We start from the raw sequence: 18,430 nt of genomic DNA on the forward strand, positions 1-18,430 counted from the left end.
ATGTTTATTTCTTGTAATTGCATTGAAAGCATATTGTAAAAATAAGTGGTTGATCCTGTGGGGATTTGGAATGGTACTAATGCAATTCTTCCCTTTTAGTTCCCATGTGAGTGGTGTTGCATAATGCCCTTTATATCCCGCTCAAGGGGAAAGCAGAGTCATAGTGTCATTAATGGTACCTGCCATGAATTAATTTTGAGAAAATTAATCCTTCATAGACAAAAAGTGGTGGTAAAGTGGTGTTCTAACGCATAGCCCTAAACCACTTGTAGGGAGTATAGGTGATGTGTCTTCTCTTATCCTTCTTGCCTGGTTCTGCTGTAGGCTGCCCACTTCCATGGTGGATCAAGCTTTCACAGTGTATCCATCACTTACCTTCTCTTGCTAACAAAGAATAGGATATAATATTTCTCAATATTATGGAGGAGTGGGCCAAAACTTAAGAACAAGTAAAGTAAAAATATTTGTGAAAGGAATCTGTTTTCCTTTTCACCTTTCATTCTAATTAGTTCTCCACATTGTTGCTCAAGTTATAGTTCTTTTATGAAAATCTGATTGTTTAACTCTACGACCTAAATTCTTTCAATAGTTCTGTGTTGCTATTGGGTTAAAACTGAGAACTCTTACATGGTAGAGGGGCCTCCTTGTGATGTGACCCCACCTCTGGTCTACAGTGGAGAGTATTCTCTCTCTCTCTCTCTCTCTCTCTCTCTCTCTCTCTCTCTCTCTCTCTCATTTCTCTCTCCTCTGCATTTATATGTTATTTTCGTTAAGTTATCCTAGTGACTGTTAAGGCAGAAACACTAATGTTTCAGTAACTATGCAGCATAAAATTAACTTTTCATTCACATAATAGTCCAATGCAGGTAGTCCTGATTGGTGATGTTTTCCCCAACCTGGTGTCTCAGGGCAGGTGCCTTTGTTTTCTTCCCATCCATGTAATAATAGGGAAAAGAGAGGAGAGAAAACTCCCCTACTTCTTCAATGTTGTGGCCCAGAAGTGGCACGTATTACTTTTACTTACATTCCATTGTTGAAAACCCAACCAGATGCAAGATAGTCAGGAAACCCAATCTCTGGCTGCCCCTTCTTAGGAGCTGTTCTGCACATTGGAGAACATAAATCATGGGGATTTCCAGCTATCTCTGCTGTTCCTCATGTGCTACAACCTATAGGTGTAGCCTGGATCCCAGCTCCTTCCCTGATTCAGCTCATCTGGACAACTCTTATGTGGCCATTTAAGATTCATCTAAAGCTTTGCATAATTTCAAAGGCTTTGGAATATCTTCACTCTATCCTCATATAACACAGTGAGCTCACCAGCTGTCATTTCACACATCACATTGTATTACAACTGTGTTCATGTATGGTTATTATTTTACAAACTTGAGCTCCTGCAGGACTGGTACTGTGTTTTTTATTTTATTTATTTATTTATTTATTTATTTATTTATTTATTTATTTATTTTAAATTTTATTTTATTATTTTTTAAAATTTCTTTATTGATTAAGGTATCACATATTTGTCCTCATCCCCCCATTTCCATCCTACACCCCTCCCCATTCATGCCCCCCCCCCCCTGTTGTCCTTAACCGCTGGTTAGGCTCATATGCCTGCACACAAGTCCTTTGGTTGATCTCTCCCCTTTACTCCCACCCCCCCTCCCCTCCCTCTGAGGCCGGACAGTCTGATCCATGCCTCCTTGTTTCTGGGTCTGTTCTTGCTCATTTGTCTGTGTTGTTCATTATTTCCCCTAGATGAGTGAGATCATGTGCTATTAGAAATACACTTATAAGAACCAAAAATGAGACAAGCAATAATGGTTATGGTGACAGGCAAATGAATCAGTCTGTAGTGAGTTTCTTTCTGGGCCAACAGTTCTTTTGAGACCCAATTTCAATGTCCAACAGTTCCTTATGTGTACATGTCAGCACTGACATTACAGTTCTGGATGGTGGACAAATGGTGGTAATGCAGGTCCGACTCTCTCTGGTTTGGTCCTGGGCAATCTGCAGTGATGCACAGCTGCTAACTGCTAGTATGGGAAGGCCACATCAGCGTCTTCCATCTCTGGACTGCTTCTCTTCTTTCTTCATGGCTGGAGTAGTCCTGTAGATTCCTCTCTGTTGCTGGAATCCACATGGTCTCAGAGTTGTTTTCTGAAAATATACAAACATATTCTCCACCAAAAGTTAATAAAGGAATATTTTCTATAAATTTGACTTGGGATCCTATTTCATTTTTTGCCCAAATGATTTTCCTCTGGCTTGTTTTGACACCTTGTGTGTTTTTCATGGGTGTCTTGCTTTTAGCCTTACAATTAATTTTCTAAAGTATTAATTTTCTAGATGTAATTTACTTACAGGATATTTTTCCTTACATGATATTCTTCTACTATACCCTCCTTTTTTTATTTAAATGTTAGGAGGCTTTTGAAAATTTTATAATGTAGTCTTGAGGGCTTTTAAATTTTAATTTTTTGCACTATAATATTACTGTTTTAGGTTCATTACATGGTGCACAATTTTATCACGAGATGAAGTACCAATAAAAATTTTAGTTAACACTTTAGGAACACCTTTTTGTCCAGTACAATTAATTTTTCTAGAATATTCGCTTGTTTCAACTAGCCAGTTTAAATTTGCCTGAAAACTTGACTACTATTTTACTGTCAAATTTATTACTCTAACAACGATCTTATTTTACCCTGTAAATATTAGTGGAAGGGATTATTTGCCTTCTTGAGTAGGTCCTGAGCATTCCTGGTGGTAGGCTGGATTTAGATATCGTAAACCCACTTCCCCACACCATGGGTACAAAACAACTCAAACAATTCTTGTTGGAGTGAGAGGGCAGCTGCTGTCGGCCAAGTCTCTGTCGGTCACCTTAGTCCTGATCTGAGCTGGGCATGGGCAGCACGAAGCAGCCATGGGGGCAGGAGACCTCCCTCAGAAGGGGCTAGGGTACAGGCCCCTGCAATGTTGGGGGGGGGAGTGAAGGTCTGTGCCCCACCTCTGTTGATCCCCAAATTCTCTCCTGATGGCCCCTCTGCAACTGTGCCTGTCTTAGGTTGTTCTTTCCTTGAGGAATCTTACCCGTCTCTGGCTAACCAGCCATCCTCAGGGGCCAAGCAGGGTGACGTGAGGTTCAGTTTTATCTCCTTGGTAGCCTATGCCCCCGTGGCTTCCATGCCCAGCACCTGCCTTGGGATCCCCTCGCCTGCTGGCAGGGCCCCAGCACTGATCACATATCTTGTGGAACCCGGGTTTCTTCTCCAGGGAGGGCTCAGTTCACCCCACTGGGTGAGAGACAGATCCATGGCACCAGTCATCACGAGACTTCAACCTTGACATGAACAGAGAGCTCATGCAACAGCTGTGAGCAATTGAGTTGTGAGAAGAGGGTCTCTCTTGGCCTAAAGGGTAAGAGGGACCAATATAGAATGCTCAGGTGCCTTCCAAGGAGGCCCTCTACACAATGAAAAAGATTAAATCCTTACATGTCCTTTTTAAATTGCTGCCAGACATTCAAAGAATTAGTTTGTAAGTTTGCTTGGGATAATTGCATATTATGCTGTTGTAATTCTAAAGTATCAAGAGATGTGTTAAGTTTGTCTCCAAGCACCAAAGAGATGACTTTTTTTTTTTTTTTTTTATCCCCAAGGGTGCGAGGAACTATTATAAGTACTGGGGGTGATCCAAATCTGGGAAAAATTTTAATGACAGTGTAGAATAATATCATGTAAGGATAGTCTTTGTTCTAGTCCATGGCAATTCCCTTTCAAACTGGCTGTCCATTTCTTTTTATATAGACGAGGTCTTAGTTACATTTTCTTCACCTCTACCGGGGGCAAGTAGTGATAGTAGTGACACCCTTTCTTTGGTGTCCACACAAGCCAGAAACCTCTCTTTAATTGTACATCCAAAGGGGCATTGTTTTGATTTTGTGTCATACAAAAGGGAAGCTGGGTGGAGACCCCTGTGTATTTATACTTTCTTGCCCCACCCATGGACCTCCTGGATGACCAAGGTGTTTGGTATTATTGGTAACTACATTAGTCAGGGGATCAGCCCACGTAAGGGGTCTTACCCATGAAGGGTCAGGAGCATAAGACCAAAATACTTACCCTCTTGTCCCAGGTAAAATTACCGTACATCTGATGATTGCTAGCGTGGCTCGAAAGGCATTCTCAGGCATTCTTGGGTTTCTGGTTACCTCACAATTTCTTCCCTGACGTTTGACATTCTGATTGATGTTTCTCTGTTTCTGGATCTATTTTTTCCCCATCAGTTTATGTTGTTCATTATATTCCACAAATGAGTGAGATCATGTGATATTTATCTTTCTCTGCCTGGCTTATTTCACTAAGCATAATGTTCTTCATCTCCATCCATATTGTTGCAAATGGTCAGAGCTCCTTCTTTTTTACCGCAGCATAGTATTCCATTGTGTAGATGTACCACAGTTTTTTAATCCACTCATCTGCTGATGGGCACTTAGGCTGTTTCCAAATCTTAGCTATGGTGAATTGTGCTGCTATGAACATAGGGGTGCATATATCCTTTATGATTGATGTTTCCAGTTTCTTGGGATATATTCCTAGGAGTGGGATCACTGGGTCAAATGGGAGTTCTAGTTTTAGTTTTTTAAGGAAACTCCATACTGTTCTCCGCAGTGGCTGCACCAGTCTGCATTCCCACCAGCAGTGCACGAGGGTTCCTTTTTCTCCACATCCTCGCAAGCACTTGTCATTTGTTGACTTGTTGATAATGGCCATTCTGACAGGTGTGAGATGGTACCACATTGTTGTTTTGATTTGCATCTCTCTAATGATTAGTGATTTAGAGCAGGTTTTCATATGTCTCTTGGCCTTCCTTCTGTCTTTCGAAAAGTGTCTATTTAGATCAGTTGCCCATTTTTTGATTGGGTTGTTTATCTTCTTTTTGTGAAGCTGCATGAGTTTCCTGTAAATGTTAGAGATTAAACCCTTATCTTTGATATCATTGGCAAATATGTTCTCCCATGTAGTGGGCTTTCTTGTTGTTTTATTGATGGTTTCCGTTGCTGTGCAAAAGCTTTTTATTTTGATGTACTCCCACGTGTTTATTTTCTCTAGCTTCCATTGCCCTAGGAGCAGTATCAGCGAAGAAGTTCTTTTGGCATATGTCAAAGATTTTTCTGCCTGTAGATTCCTCTAGTATTTTTATGGTTTCCTGTCTTATGTTTAAATCCTTGATCCATTTTGAGTTTATTTTTGTGTATGGTGTAAGTTGGTGGTCTAGTTTCATTTTTTTGCATGTATCTGTCCAATTTTCCCAACACCATTTATTGAAGAGACTGTCTTGATTCCATTGTATGTTCATGCCTCCTTTGTCAAATATTAATTGAGCATAGTGATTTGGATCCATTTCTGGGTTCTCTATTCTATTCCATTGATTTATATGTCTGTTCTTGTGCCAATACCAGACAGTCTTGAGAACAGTGGATTTGTAATATAGCTTGAAATCTGGTATTGAGATTCCTCCTTCTTTGTTCTTCTTTCTCAGGATTGCTCTAACTATTCGGGGTCTTTTTTTATTCCAGATGAATTTTTGGAAAGTTCATTCTAGGTCTGTGAAGTATGCCATTGGTATTTTAATGGGAAGTGCATTGAAGTTATAGATTGCTTTGGGTAGTATGGACATTTTGATGATGTTGATTCTATCAATCCATGAACATGGTATGTTCTTCCATCTGTTTATGTCTTCCTCTATCTCTTTTTTCAGTGTTGTGTAGTTTTCCGCGTATAGGTCTTTTTCCTCCTTAGTTAAGTTTATTCCTAGGTATCTTAATTTTTTTGGTGTGATGGTAAATAGGATTGCTCTTTTAGTCTCCATTTCTGTAAGTTCATTATTGGTGTATAGAAATGACATAGATTTCTTAGCATTTATTTTGTATCCTGCTACTCTGCTGAATTCATTTATTAAGTCTAATAATTTTTTGATGGAGTCTTTAGGGTTTTCTATGTACAGTATCATGTCATCTGCAAATAAGGACAGTTTTAGTTCTTCTTTTCCTATTTGGATGCCTTTTATTTCTTCTTCTTGTCTGATTGCAATGGCTAGTATTTCCAACACTGTGTTGAACAGGAGGGGTGAGAGTGGGCATCCTTGTTTTGTTCCTGTTCTTAGGGGAAATGGTTTTAGTTTTTGCCCATTGAGTATGATGTTGGCTGTGGGTTTGTCATATATGGCTTTTATTATGTTGAGGTATGATCCTTCTATTCCCAGCTTGCTGAGAGTTTTTATCAAGAAAGGGTGTTGGATTTTGTCAAATGCTTTTTCTGCATCAATTGATATGACTATATGGTTTTTATCTCTCAATTTGTTTATGTGATGTATCACGATTATTGATTTGTGGATATTGTACCATCCTTGTATTCGTGGGATAAATCCTACTTGGTCATGGTGTATGATCTTTCTGATGTACTGCTGGAGCCGATTTGCTAGAATTTTGTTGAGGTTTTTTGCATCTATGTTCATGAAGGATATTGGCCTGTAATTCTCTTTCATTGTGTTATCTTTATCTGGTTTTGGTATTAGGGTGATGCTGGCTTCATAGAAGGAGCTTGGAAGTGTTCCTTCCTCTTGAATTTTCTGGAATAGTCTGAGGAGGATTGGTTTTAGTTCTTCCTTGAATGTTTTGTAAAACTCCCCTGTGAAGCCGTCTGGCCCCGGGCTTTTGTTTGATGGAAGCTTTTTGATGACTGCTTCAATTTATTCCATAGTTATCAGCCTATTGAGATTTTTAGTCTCTTCCTGAGTAAGTTTTGGAAGGTTATATTTTTCTAGGAATGTGTCCATTTCCTCCAGGTTGTCTAGTTTTTTGGAGTAGAGTTGTTCATAGTATTTTTTGACAATCCTTTGTATTTCTGTGGGGTCTGTTGTTATTTCACCTCTTTCATTTCCGATTTTGTTTATTTGGGTCCTCTCTCTTTGCTTCTTGGTGAGCCTGGCTAGAGGTTCATCAATCTTGTTTATCCTTTCAAAGGACCAGCTCTTGGTTTTGTTGATCTTGTGTATTTTTTTTTTTGGTTTCTATGTCATTCATTTCTGCTCTGATCTTTATTATTTCCTTTCTTCTGCTCACTGTGGGCTTTTCTTGTTGCTCCCTTTCTAATTCTTTGAGTTGTTGAGTTAGATGATCTATTACCATTTTTTCTTGTTTTTTGAGGTAGGCCTGTAGAGCTATACACTTCCCTCTCAGGACTGCTTTTGTTGTGTCCCATAGGATTTGCAATGTTGTGTTTTTATTATCATTAGTCTCCAGGATGTTTTTAATTTCTTCTTTGATCTCATTGATAACCCAATCATTGTTTAGTAGCATGCTATTCAGTTTCCAAGTGTTTGAATTTTTTGGAATGTTTTTATTGTAGTTTATTTCTAATATTATGCCATTGTGGTCTGAGAAAATGCTTGATATGATTTCAATCTTTTTGAATTTGGGGAGACTTTGTTTGTTACCCAATATGTGGTCTATTTTTGAGAATGTCCCATGTGCACTTGCGAAGAACGTATATTCCATGGCTTTGGGGTGAAATACTCTGAAGATGTCAATTAGGTCCATCTGATCTAGTGTGTCATTTAGAATTGCTGTTTCTTTGCTGATTTTTTGTCCAGAGGATTTATCCATTGATATCAGTGGTGTATTAAAGTTCCCTACTATGATTGTATTGATGTAGATCTCTCCCTTGATATCTTCCAGGAGATTTTTTATGTATTTGGGCGCTCCTGCATTGGTTGTATATACATTTACCAGAGTTATATCTTCTTGTTGAATTGCTCCCTTTAGTATTATGTAGTGGCCTTCCTTATCTCTTATTATGGCCTTTACTTTGAGGTCTATTTTATCTGATATAACTATCGCAACCCCAGCTTTTTTCTCATTTCCATTTGCCTGAAAAATGTTTTACCATCCCTTCACTCTCAGTCTGTGTGAATCCTTTGCTCTAATGTGGATCTCTTGTAGACAGCAAATATATGGGTCATGTTTTCTTATCCATTCAGTTACCCTATGTCTTTTGATTGGTGCATTTAATCCATTTATGTTTAATGTTATTATTGATAAGTACCTGTTTGTTGTCATATTTTTTCTTAGTGTTTGTTTTTCTTCTTGCCTTTCTCTTTCTTCTTTTACAGCAGTCCCTTTAGCATTTCTTGCATTGCTGGCTTGGTAGTGATGAACTCTTTTAGCCCTTTTTTGTCTGTGAAGCTTCTGATTCTACCTTCAATTTTGAATGATAGCCTTGCTGGGTATAGTATTCTTGGATTCAGTCCCTTGTTTTGCATCACTTTGTATATTTCATTCCATTCCCTTCTGGCCTGGTGTGTTTCTGTTGAGAAATCAGTTGATATTCTAATAGGAGATCCCTTCTATGTTACTTTCTGTCTCTCTCTTGAAGCCTTTAAGATTCTTGCTTTGTCGTTGGTGTTCGTCAGTTTAATTATGCTGTGTCTTGGTGTCGGTCTTTTGGGGTTAAATTTGTTTGGGACTCTGTGTACTTCTTGGACTTGGATAGTTTTTTTTTCTTGCCAATATCAGGGACGTTTTCTGTCATTATTTCTTCAAACAGGTTTTCTATTCCTTGCTTCTCTTCCTCTCCTTCTTTTATCCCTATTATTCGAATGTTGTTTCCTTTTGTGTAGTCACATAACTCCCTTAGGCTCTCCTCTTGCTTTTTAAGTCTTCTTTCCAGTTGCTGCTGTGTTTGTGTGTTTTTTCCTACCTTGTCTTCTAATTCGCTGATGCGGTCCTCAGCCTCTTCTACTCTACTCTTTAGGCCTTCCATTGTGTTCTTTATTGCAGCTATGTCGTTCTTCATCTCCTCTTGGTTTCTTTTCATGTTGGTGACATTTTCATTCAGCTCCTTATAGTTCTCATTGAGTTGTGTGTATTTGTCATCCATCAGCTTAAACAGCCTTATAACAAATACTCTGAATTCTTTCTCTGTTAGGCTGCTAGCTTCAAGTTCATTTACCTTCCTTTCTGGTGATTATTCTTTTTCTTCCCTTTGGGAATTTCCTTTTTGTCTCCCCATGTTTTCCTGTAATGTTTTTTTTTTTTTTTTTGGTAATGTTTTAATTGTAGATCCAGTTCCTTGGCTGCCCAGATTCTTTTGGGGATGGTGCTACTGGATTAATCTCAGTTTTCCTGGGTTTGTTAATCTAGTGTAGCTCCTACTCGAGCTATTTGGGTTCTCTTGATGTAGGCCTGTGAGCTTGAGAGGCACAACTGCGGCATCTAGATGTCAGCAGCTGTGGGTGGGAGTGTCTCAATTTTTGCTGTCTTGCACCCTTAATTGTAATCACACATGCCCAGCAGGGACTCACAGTGGCCCCCAGGTACCATCTGTTGGGGTGTTGGGGCTCAGGGGATCTGGACTTTGAAAGGCGTGGCTGTGGTGCCCTGAGATCTGCAGTCGTGGGGTGAGAAGACCCAGCTTTTTCTGTTGCACCTGTGGTGGATAGGTGCTTACTCCCAGCAGTGCAGCCTCGGTACTTTTGCCAGTGAGGCACACTGAAGGGCTCTGAAGGGCCCTGGCAGCGTAGCCGGGTAATTGGGGTGCCTATGGGCCGGTATCCACGTGTAAGTGAGTTCAAAGCTTCTACTGCTGGAGGGGCGTGCGCCCCCTGCTTGTTCAAGATCACACCCAAGGAGAGCTCACAGTGGCTCCCACTAGCACCCTGTGGTTGGTTGGGCTCAGTGTCTTAGTATCTGTGGAGGCGCGCTCTCTGGTCGCAGAGCTCTGATGCACTCCGAGGGGTCCTGGCACTATGGTTGAGTAGCTGGGGTTAATGTGGGCAACCCTCCAGGAAGAGGGAATTAAGAATTTCCACTAAGGGGTTGCGTGCCCCCGTCTGCGCAGAATCACACCCTTGGGTGCAAACCCTGAGCAAAGTGACCTGGGGCTGAGAACGCGCAAGTGCGTGCGTGCAAACCCGGAGTGAAGTGTCCTGGGGATGAGACCACACGAGTGTGTGTTTGTGTGCGCAGGCGGGAACCAGGGGTTCTGCTGTTGGGGAGGGGGAGTTGCACTTACAGCTGCGGAAAGCTATGTCTTTGGAGGTGGAGGTCCCAGGTTCCAAGAGTCCGCAGTTTGGGGTAGCATGATGTATGCTGGAGTGGGTGCTGGGTCGCGGGGCAGTTCCAAGGCCTGTCTTGTTGGTGGTGTTGATGAGTTTCTATGTAAGGCCATTCTCCGTTCAAGATGCCATGGGCTCCCTCTGTGCTAGGGTCTCGCTGTCCCGGGAGTGCCCGCAGTGGTGGTAGTCTCTCTTTGTCAAGGAGAGGCTTTCTGCCAGCCCCTGCTGCTCCTTCGAGATTTAACTTACCCTCACTCTCACACACCCCATGCACAACCCACACACTCTCCTTTTATACCCTCACTCACTCACTTCCTCTCTCTCCACTCCATCCTGCCATCCGCCATCTTCCCGTCCAAAGGGGAAGCTTTTAACTACTGTTTCTGAACTGGAGAAGCAGGGCAGACGGTGAAAGCAGGGAGGGTGGCATCTTCTCTGGGCTTCTTCCTAGCTGTCACTTTTATTCTCTCATACTGCCTGCCTTTCTAAAGCGGAAACTCAGCTCTGCAGGCTTGGCCTCGCCCTTAGCTTCACTTCTGGAGGGAAATCTGTGTTTTTATTTTAAATCAGTAAATATATGGCACAAAATATGTACTCACAAATGTTTTATTAAATAAATGAAAAGTTGTTGTATGACTGGATTCACAAGAGAGTCGTAAAACATCCAACACTGGATGATTTAAAGAGTGAGCATTATCTTAAAAGAGTAAATTTATGTTAAAACACATATATCAATCTTATTTTTAAATTGAGGAATGTGTAGGCCTCTGAAGTTCTTTCTCTTGTTAATAATCTGTCATGTAAAGAGCATTCACAGTGGTCAGATTACCCTGAGCATCCTAACGGAGTTCATACACTCAGAAGTCAAGGACTGTGACTTGGGGTCAGATCTTCACTAAAAGGAATGTTATGTTAGTAGGATGCATTTGGCTACAAGTAAGCTGAAACTTGAGTCACCGTTGTTTGAAAAATTAGAGAATATACTATGTCACATAGCATGAAGTCTAGAATTAGGGTAGTTCCAGGATAGGTTGATCCAGTGGCTGAGTTAACTCAACCAGGACCTGGGTTCTGTCTTTGTCTCAGTCCTACTTTCCTAAGTATATTTATTATGTCCTTGGATTGGATCCCTTCGAGGTCACAGACACCTGTCAGCAAAAAGTGGGGAAATATATTGCCTTGGTTATGTCCTGAGGGAGAAAATAAGAACACCTCTCCCCCAACCATATACGTGTTTCTTTTTAGTCTGACAAGACTGACTTATATACAGTATATGCAGATCAATGGACCGGAAAGTTTACCCAGGGAATTCTATCTCCTAACTGATTTGATTACTCAGTGTCTCACAAAGCAGAGGTTTTCTATAAGCACTTGGGTGGATAAAAGAGGTGGGTAGCTCTTCTCTCCAAAATTCATGGGTCCATTAGCAAGAAAAAAAAGAGGGGGCATATATGCTGGGTATTCAAGCAGTAATGTTCATCACAAATATTTTAACAATACAACCTATTGAACTGGTGTCTATGAAAGAGTGAACAATTTTCCAAAGGAGGCAACAACCCAATTCTTTCTCCTGACACTCTACAGGTTCCAAATCACATATTTAAAAGCATACAATAGTGAACATTTTAGACTGTGGTTCTCAAGTGCAATTATTTATTCTTCATGTTAGGTCTTATTATGGGATTAATCTTAAGATATGCCATGGCACTAACTGATATTGAAAGTGGAACTGTGTATGATTGTGGACAACTGGCCTTTAGTCCATCAACTCTGCTGATTAATATCACTGACCAAGTCTATGAATATAAATACAAGAGAGAAATAAGCGAGCACATCAGCCCTCACCAAGGCAATGCCATACTTGAAAAGGTAAGAATTTGATCTCATTTTGTTTTCTAGTATAAATAATTTTATCATACATGATCCATCATATCCTATCTAATAAAAAGGGAATATGCTAATTGACTGTCACACCCTCACAAAGATGCCGGCGCCCACAGCCAATAAGGAGGGAATATGCTAACTGACTGCCACGCCCTCAAAGATGGTGGTGTCCACAGCCACAAGATGGCGGCTCCCAGTCCCCTCAGCCCTGCCAGGGCAGCAGGCACACAGTACAGCCGGGCCTGCCCCCAAGTGGGTCCAGCCGCTTGGCATGCCTGCCTCCAGAGTCCCCCAGTCCCCTCAGTCCCCCAGCCACCCAGGACTGGCCTGAGGTGCAGGCAAGCCTTGTATGGCAGCTGCCCAGCCAACATCCAAGGTGCAGGCAAGCCTCAGATGGTGGTTGCCCAGCTGCCCAGGGCCAGCCTGAGGCACAGACGAGCCTCAGATGGCAGCTTCCCAGCCACCCAGGGACGCCCATGGCTCAGGTAACCAGGGCCAGCCGAGGCTTGCGCTGCCGGCAGTGGCAGCAGCAGAGGTATTATGGAGGCGTCGCCTTCCCCTGATCTCCAGGTCGCCTCCTGCCCCTGAGGGCTCCCAGACTGTGAGAAGGGGCAGGCCAGGTTGAGGGGCACCCTCCTCCCCCCCAGTGCACAAATTTCATGCACTGGGCCTCTAGTGTAATATATTCACACTCATATATATGCTCTTTTCAACACCACACTATGAGGGTGATTTAATTGACTAAGGGGTTAACATCTTGATATACTCTTTTAAAATTTTTTAAAATTTATTCCAGAGAGGGAGGGATGGAGATACAGAGAGACAGAGGGAAAGAAACATTGATGTGAGAGAGACACATCTATCAGTTGCCTCCTGCACACGCCCTGACTGGGGATCAAACCCGCAACCTAGGTATGTGCCCTGACCAGAATCGAACCCTCAACCTTCTGGGGCACAGGTTGAAGCTCCAACCAGCTGAGCTACACTGGTCAGGACTGTTATACTCTTAATGTAAGCTCAGTTGTCTGTATTTTTCATATAATTTTCATATATTTTTTGCAAACCATAGTTACATTAGGTAAAAAGATGTAACTCAGCTGACGTTGCCTTTCATGAAGCTTGACTCAAGTTTTCCCATGTGTGTTTTAAGTATTAGTGCATATATTACCAGCTGACTACTCAGTTCAAATTTCTCTAAGTCAAAAGAAAAACGAGAGAATGAAAAAATTTGCACTTGCAAACCTTGATCTAGGCTGACTGCCACTGGGCTGGTTAGAAGCACACCAGCAAGAGAGTCATCTCAACGGAGCTTCACTCCATTAGTTTAGTTACAGAGCCTTAGGTAGAACAAAATTGAGAAGTGACTCATCTTTTAAAAATGGTTTTATTATTGCAAATATGTGAACTGCCTCAGGCATTGGAAGGAAAACTTCCTTCTGCTTTCAGGACTTTGAGTCAGAAAACAGGTGCAGTTGCCTTTTGGGGTACCTTGGGTGTTATGGATCAGTCCTTGCAATAAGTGAATTTGTGTTTAATAATACAAGTCCCTAGTAAGAACCAGAGTCTCATGTGACTTATTCCAGATCCTTTTGGGTCTGAGATGAGGACTTCCTTGATACTATGGAAGTGTATTTTATCATACATGGATTTAGTTTTCTTTTAATATATGCATTTTTTCCCATTTTGTGAGATTTGGGGTAGAAGGGAGATACTTGGTCTCCCATGGTTCCTCATTCAAGATGGATAATTTTTAGTGTGTTTTTTCCACATTATCTTTCCTTAACACATTTCTGGATTAACTTCCTCCTACCACTTGATGAAGGCTCATGAAAATTAAACAAAATATATTAGCCTAAATTAGCCTTAGTTAGGAAAGCAAATTGAAGCAACAAAAAGACAATGAAACAATGTATTTCTGGAATAAAAAGGAGCAGATCTAGCAGCATAGGGTTTTAAACATACTCTTCAGCTTTACCTTTGGTTTAGTGCCGCATAATTATCTTCCTCCCTGCTCTCTTGCTTACTTTCATCTGTATTTCTTACTTAGCAGCACTATTTATTCAGGTTGATCCGCAAAGATGCTGACAATTATCTCTGTTACTACAGCAATTTTGTTCGCTAACAAGATTGCCAACAAACACCAGATCAGACATTTTATTTCTGTTATTGACCTATTGATTCCTTTATCAGCAGCAAACTCCAGTGTTTGCTTTTGAAAAACTAAGGCAAGAGATGAAGAAAATGTTGAAGTTGCTGGGGCCCTCTTGGTTTTTCAATGGATAGAGTATGATTTCTGCACATAATTGAGACTATAATTGATCTTGAATGGTTCAAGTATTTTCTATACTAACTTCTAAATCATGTGACTCAGTGAGTCACAATTCGAATTTGTTTCTCAGAGAAGCAAAGGTTGGTAATGTATGACTCTGTACCCATGGTACACCCTCCCCTCATTGCTGCTGGGGAAGGGGGCACCCACTGGGACGCTTACCATGTCAGACGACTTTAAGTAGAAAGATCTTGTTTATAAATGGCCAGAGTATATCTTAGTGCACACTTATTGCTTCTGTGCCAATGTCTGGGGATGCTAGTTAATCTTTGAAAATGAAAAACCAATAGCCTGTCTTCCTTATGGGATGTCTCCACTGCATGCAACTATTCATATCAGTCAATCAATTAATCCATGTCAGATGCAAAAAGATTTCAAAAAAGGCTGTATTCATTGGCAGGCTTATAGGGAGGTAGCATGGAGTGATAGAGAAAAACAATTTAGGACCAGACAGATCTGCCAAATATTCTTAGTAAATTCCTTAAATTTTGTAATCTCCAACTTTTTTTTTTTTTTGTAAAGTGGGAGATTAGAACTATTTTGTAGGGTTGTTTTCCTATTTAACTGAGATGATGTATATAAAATGCCTGGCTCCCATGAGGCCTCATATTGCTCCACTGTCTCTCTATACTACTCCTGTGGCCACTTCTAACACCACCTCCAACACTAATGCACCCTCACTGCTACTAGGTAATATTTGAATGCTTAAAAATGCCAGGGATTAATAAAATGTGTGTGTTTTTTAACTTATTTAACATCTGTTGAGGAGATAAGACTAGTGTATGTCTGTATATAATTTAGTTCTAAATTTTATCATAGGGACTATGAAGACTATAAAACTTTACAGATTAGTTGTCACAGATGCCTGAACATATCAGGGAGGCTTCCTGCAGGAGGTGACCCTTGAGAAGTGCTCTGAAAGTTTGAACAGGTGGTAGGAATCAAGTTCAGAAATGCACTGGGCAGGATGGGAAGGATGGGCAGGGTGAGGCTGTAGGGCATTGTTGTCTGGGTGAGAAGGCTTCAGACACTGTGGGTCAACAGAACCTGCTTCATATGGTTTAGGCACAGTGTGAGAGAAGCAGCCAAGACCTGGAGGTTTTAGACCTCCAGGTTTGAGAATATGAGAATCACAGGACAGAAGTGGGAGAGGGAAAAAAAGATTTGAGGATAAGGATGTGTGAAAATTCCCTCAGAGTTACGTAGAGGTCATCTGATTTAGAGCAAGAAACAGGCCTAACCTCATGAAGTTGGTCCCCATCATTTCATAGGTGAGTAAAACAAAACCTTAAGAGCTAAATTGACTTGAGTCACTGATTCCCAAACATGTCTGCACTTTGGAGTCACTTGAAGCTTTAAAATCCCTGATGCTTATACTTCCCTCGGCAGTTTGTGATTTCACTGCTTTGGCCTGGGACCTAATCTTTGGAATTTTTAGATTACCAAGTGATTCTAATGGGCAGACAAGTTGGGGAAGCATTGTTCTAAGTTCTGTGTTTATTCAAGTGAATATGGTGAGGAGGGAAATGCCACTATTATGCGACCTCCCCTTCCCTGCACTGCAATCTCCCCCTTCACACACAAAGCATTCTGCCCAGGACCTCTGCTCATGGTGTCCTGTTTGTCTAAAATGGTCCTGCTTTTCAGATGTCAGGATCATTTTTATCCCTAGAATCTTGGCTTTTTGTGTGAAATGTCATCTCTTCAGAGAGTGCTTGCCCCTGCAGTTCTTTCACATGGTATCCTCTTTCTCTCTCTCTCTCTCCCCCCCCCTTCTCTCTGTCCCTTTCCCCCTTTCCTTGTTTTGTTTATTTAGCACCATCTGAAATTATATATGTATTTATCACTTATTAATGATCATTTCCTATTGTTTACTGTTCACTAGACTGTAAACTTTGCAAAGGCAGAGACCATGCATTTTCATTGACTAATGTATTTTTAAAGCCTATCACAGTGCCTGACACATGACACACAGTTGCTGCTGAATAAATGAGTAAATGAATGAATAAACAAGAGTCTGAAAGCTTGGTAGAGCACATACAGCTAGAATATTTGGAAGTTATCATCTTGGAGTTGGTAGAAGTGGAGTGTCCTAGATGCTTAATGCTTGAAAAAACTAAGGTGTTAACTAGACTTAGTTGTGAATATACAGAAAATGAATACATACCTACAGAAATCACAGGGTGGGTCTGGGTCCTACTACTGGTCAGAGGCAGATCTGGGACCCACAGCACTTCACCCTGAGGACTGAATGGTTTGTGGAGCCCACACCACTGCACAGGTTCCCTCCCCGGTGGCCCTGTGGATAGAGAAGGGCAAGGTGCCTCAGGTGAGGCTTGGAGAGAGTCACAGTTAGACAGGTAGATAGAGAGGAGGGGGTCAGAGTACAAGAAGAGGCCCAACACAGCAGTCACAGATGCCTCTGTGTGCCTCACTGAGTCCCTTCCCTTGTGGTACAGGTTAAAGACAGGAAAAGTTACAGGATGGGAAAATGAGCTTTATTCTCAGAAGAACATAGTTTAGAGGCTCGAATGAAATTCCTGACTTCAGGATTGAGAGAGGCTGGAATGAGTTTCTATGCTATGTAGTAATTGCCTTTTGGGAGATTTATAAGAACACGTGTATTTCTGGGATGACTAGGCATGGATGCGTTTGGAAACAGCAATGGACTTGATGGCTCCCTGAGTTCCTTCTAATAGGAAGGTATAAAATTGGAAAATATGAGAGCTGTTGGTATTTATATAAGCAGCAGTATACTGTGCTCTTATGCCACATGTAAAACATACAAAATTTTCAGGAAATATATACTAGCTTGTTTTGTTCAAGAAATAGTATTTTTTTATACATTATGAGCAGCTAGCTGATGACCTCAACACAACCTTCTGCGAGAATAAAACTAGGGAAAGAAGATGGCGACCGGCAGGAAGGTAGGGAGAGAGAGAGTGTGAGTGAGGAACCCATAGAGGAGAGTGTAGACGTGTGTGGTGTGTGTGTGTATGAGCTAGGGTCAGTTAGATTCTGCAGGTCTTCCAAGGGGCTGCCTAACCGGGCAGTCCTAGACTGCGGAGCCCCGCGCACAAAGCGGACACATCTCCGCGGCTGTTGCGGACGCGGAGACCACGCCATCTTGAGAAACAGAGCTGCCTGAGACTGGGATCCTGGCTTCTGACACAAACCAGGACCCTGCAGCCACTGGGGACAGAGAACTGCTATCACAGCTTCAGACCAACAAACAACAAGAATCCAGACTTCCCGGCAGAATTCCGTGAGTCAAAGAGCCTATCCCCCTTCCCGCAGGCGCGCAGACAGCACCATTTTAACTGATAGACCCGCCCCTCGCCCAGGCTGCAGAACTTTGCACAGGGACTCGCTCCCCCTCAGGGAATTTGACACGAGCGCAGGACAGAATCAGCTTCCTGTTGGGGAAATCTGTCAGTGCGCACAGAGGGCTCCCCTTCGGAGAATTTGGGGGAATTTGGCTTGCGGGTCACAGCTCCCCTTCAGGGAATCTTAGTGCTTGCACAGAGGGGCTTCCCCTTTGGGGAATTTGGCGCGCAGGACGGACTCCGCCCCACTTCCGGGACTCCGGTAGAGTGCACGGAGCCAGCTCACCTTCAGGAAATTAAGAGTGTGCGCCCTAGCCGGTTTGGCTCAGTAGAGAGAGCACACACAGGACGCAGCTCCACTTCAGGGAATTTGGCACGCCGGACACAGCTGCCTGGGATCCCTGACTCACAGCGCATTCACACTAAGAGCCAGTGACCCCAATTGTTGGTGCATGCACACACAGGGACCCTGATTCTCAACGAGAAACCGCACAAGGCAACAGAGACTCTGACACTCGAGTCTTGGTGCAGAAACAGGGAAACTCTGACTCCTGACACATGCTAAGGATCGCATTTTCGGCACATACCAACAGTGTGGTGCAGACAGGGCCCCTGATTCTAAGTGTGCACACGAGACCACACGGAACACTGGGGACACTGACCCTGGGCAAGTCTGGTTCCCACCAACCAAAGGCAGCCACACGTCCTAGTGTCAGAGCACTTCAGTGAAACTCGGGCGGAGCGAAGTCCCCACAGCACACGACCCAGG

General features: G+C 42.2%; 1 protein-coding gene across 1 annotated transcript in view; it reads left to right on the plus strand.

Moving 5' to 3' along the window:
• The window catches only part of SLC9A9 (solute carrier family 9 member A9), a 421,347-nt gene that overhangs the window by 24,279 nt on the left and 378,638 nt on the right, over positions 1-18,430 (plus strand). Inside the window, 1 exon segment of the mRNA XM_054710390.1 lies at positions 11,792-11,991. Coding sequence (XP_054566365.1) covers positions 11,792-11,991 — 200 coding nt within the window.

The sequence above is a fragment of the Eptesicus fuscus genome, chromosome 3 (assembly GCF_027574615.1).
Source record: "Eptesicus fuscus isolate TK198812 chromosome 3, DD_ASM_mEF_20220401, whole genome shotgun sequence".
NCBI classification, from domain to species: Eukaryota; Metazoa; Chordata; class Mammalia; order Chiroptera; family Vespertilionidae; genus Eptesicus; species Eptesicus fuscus.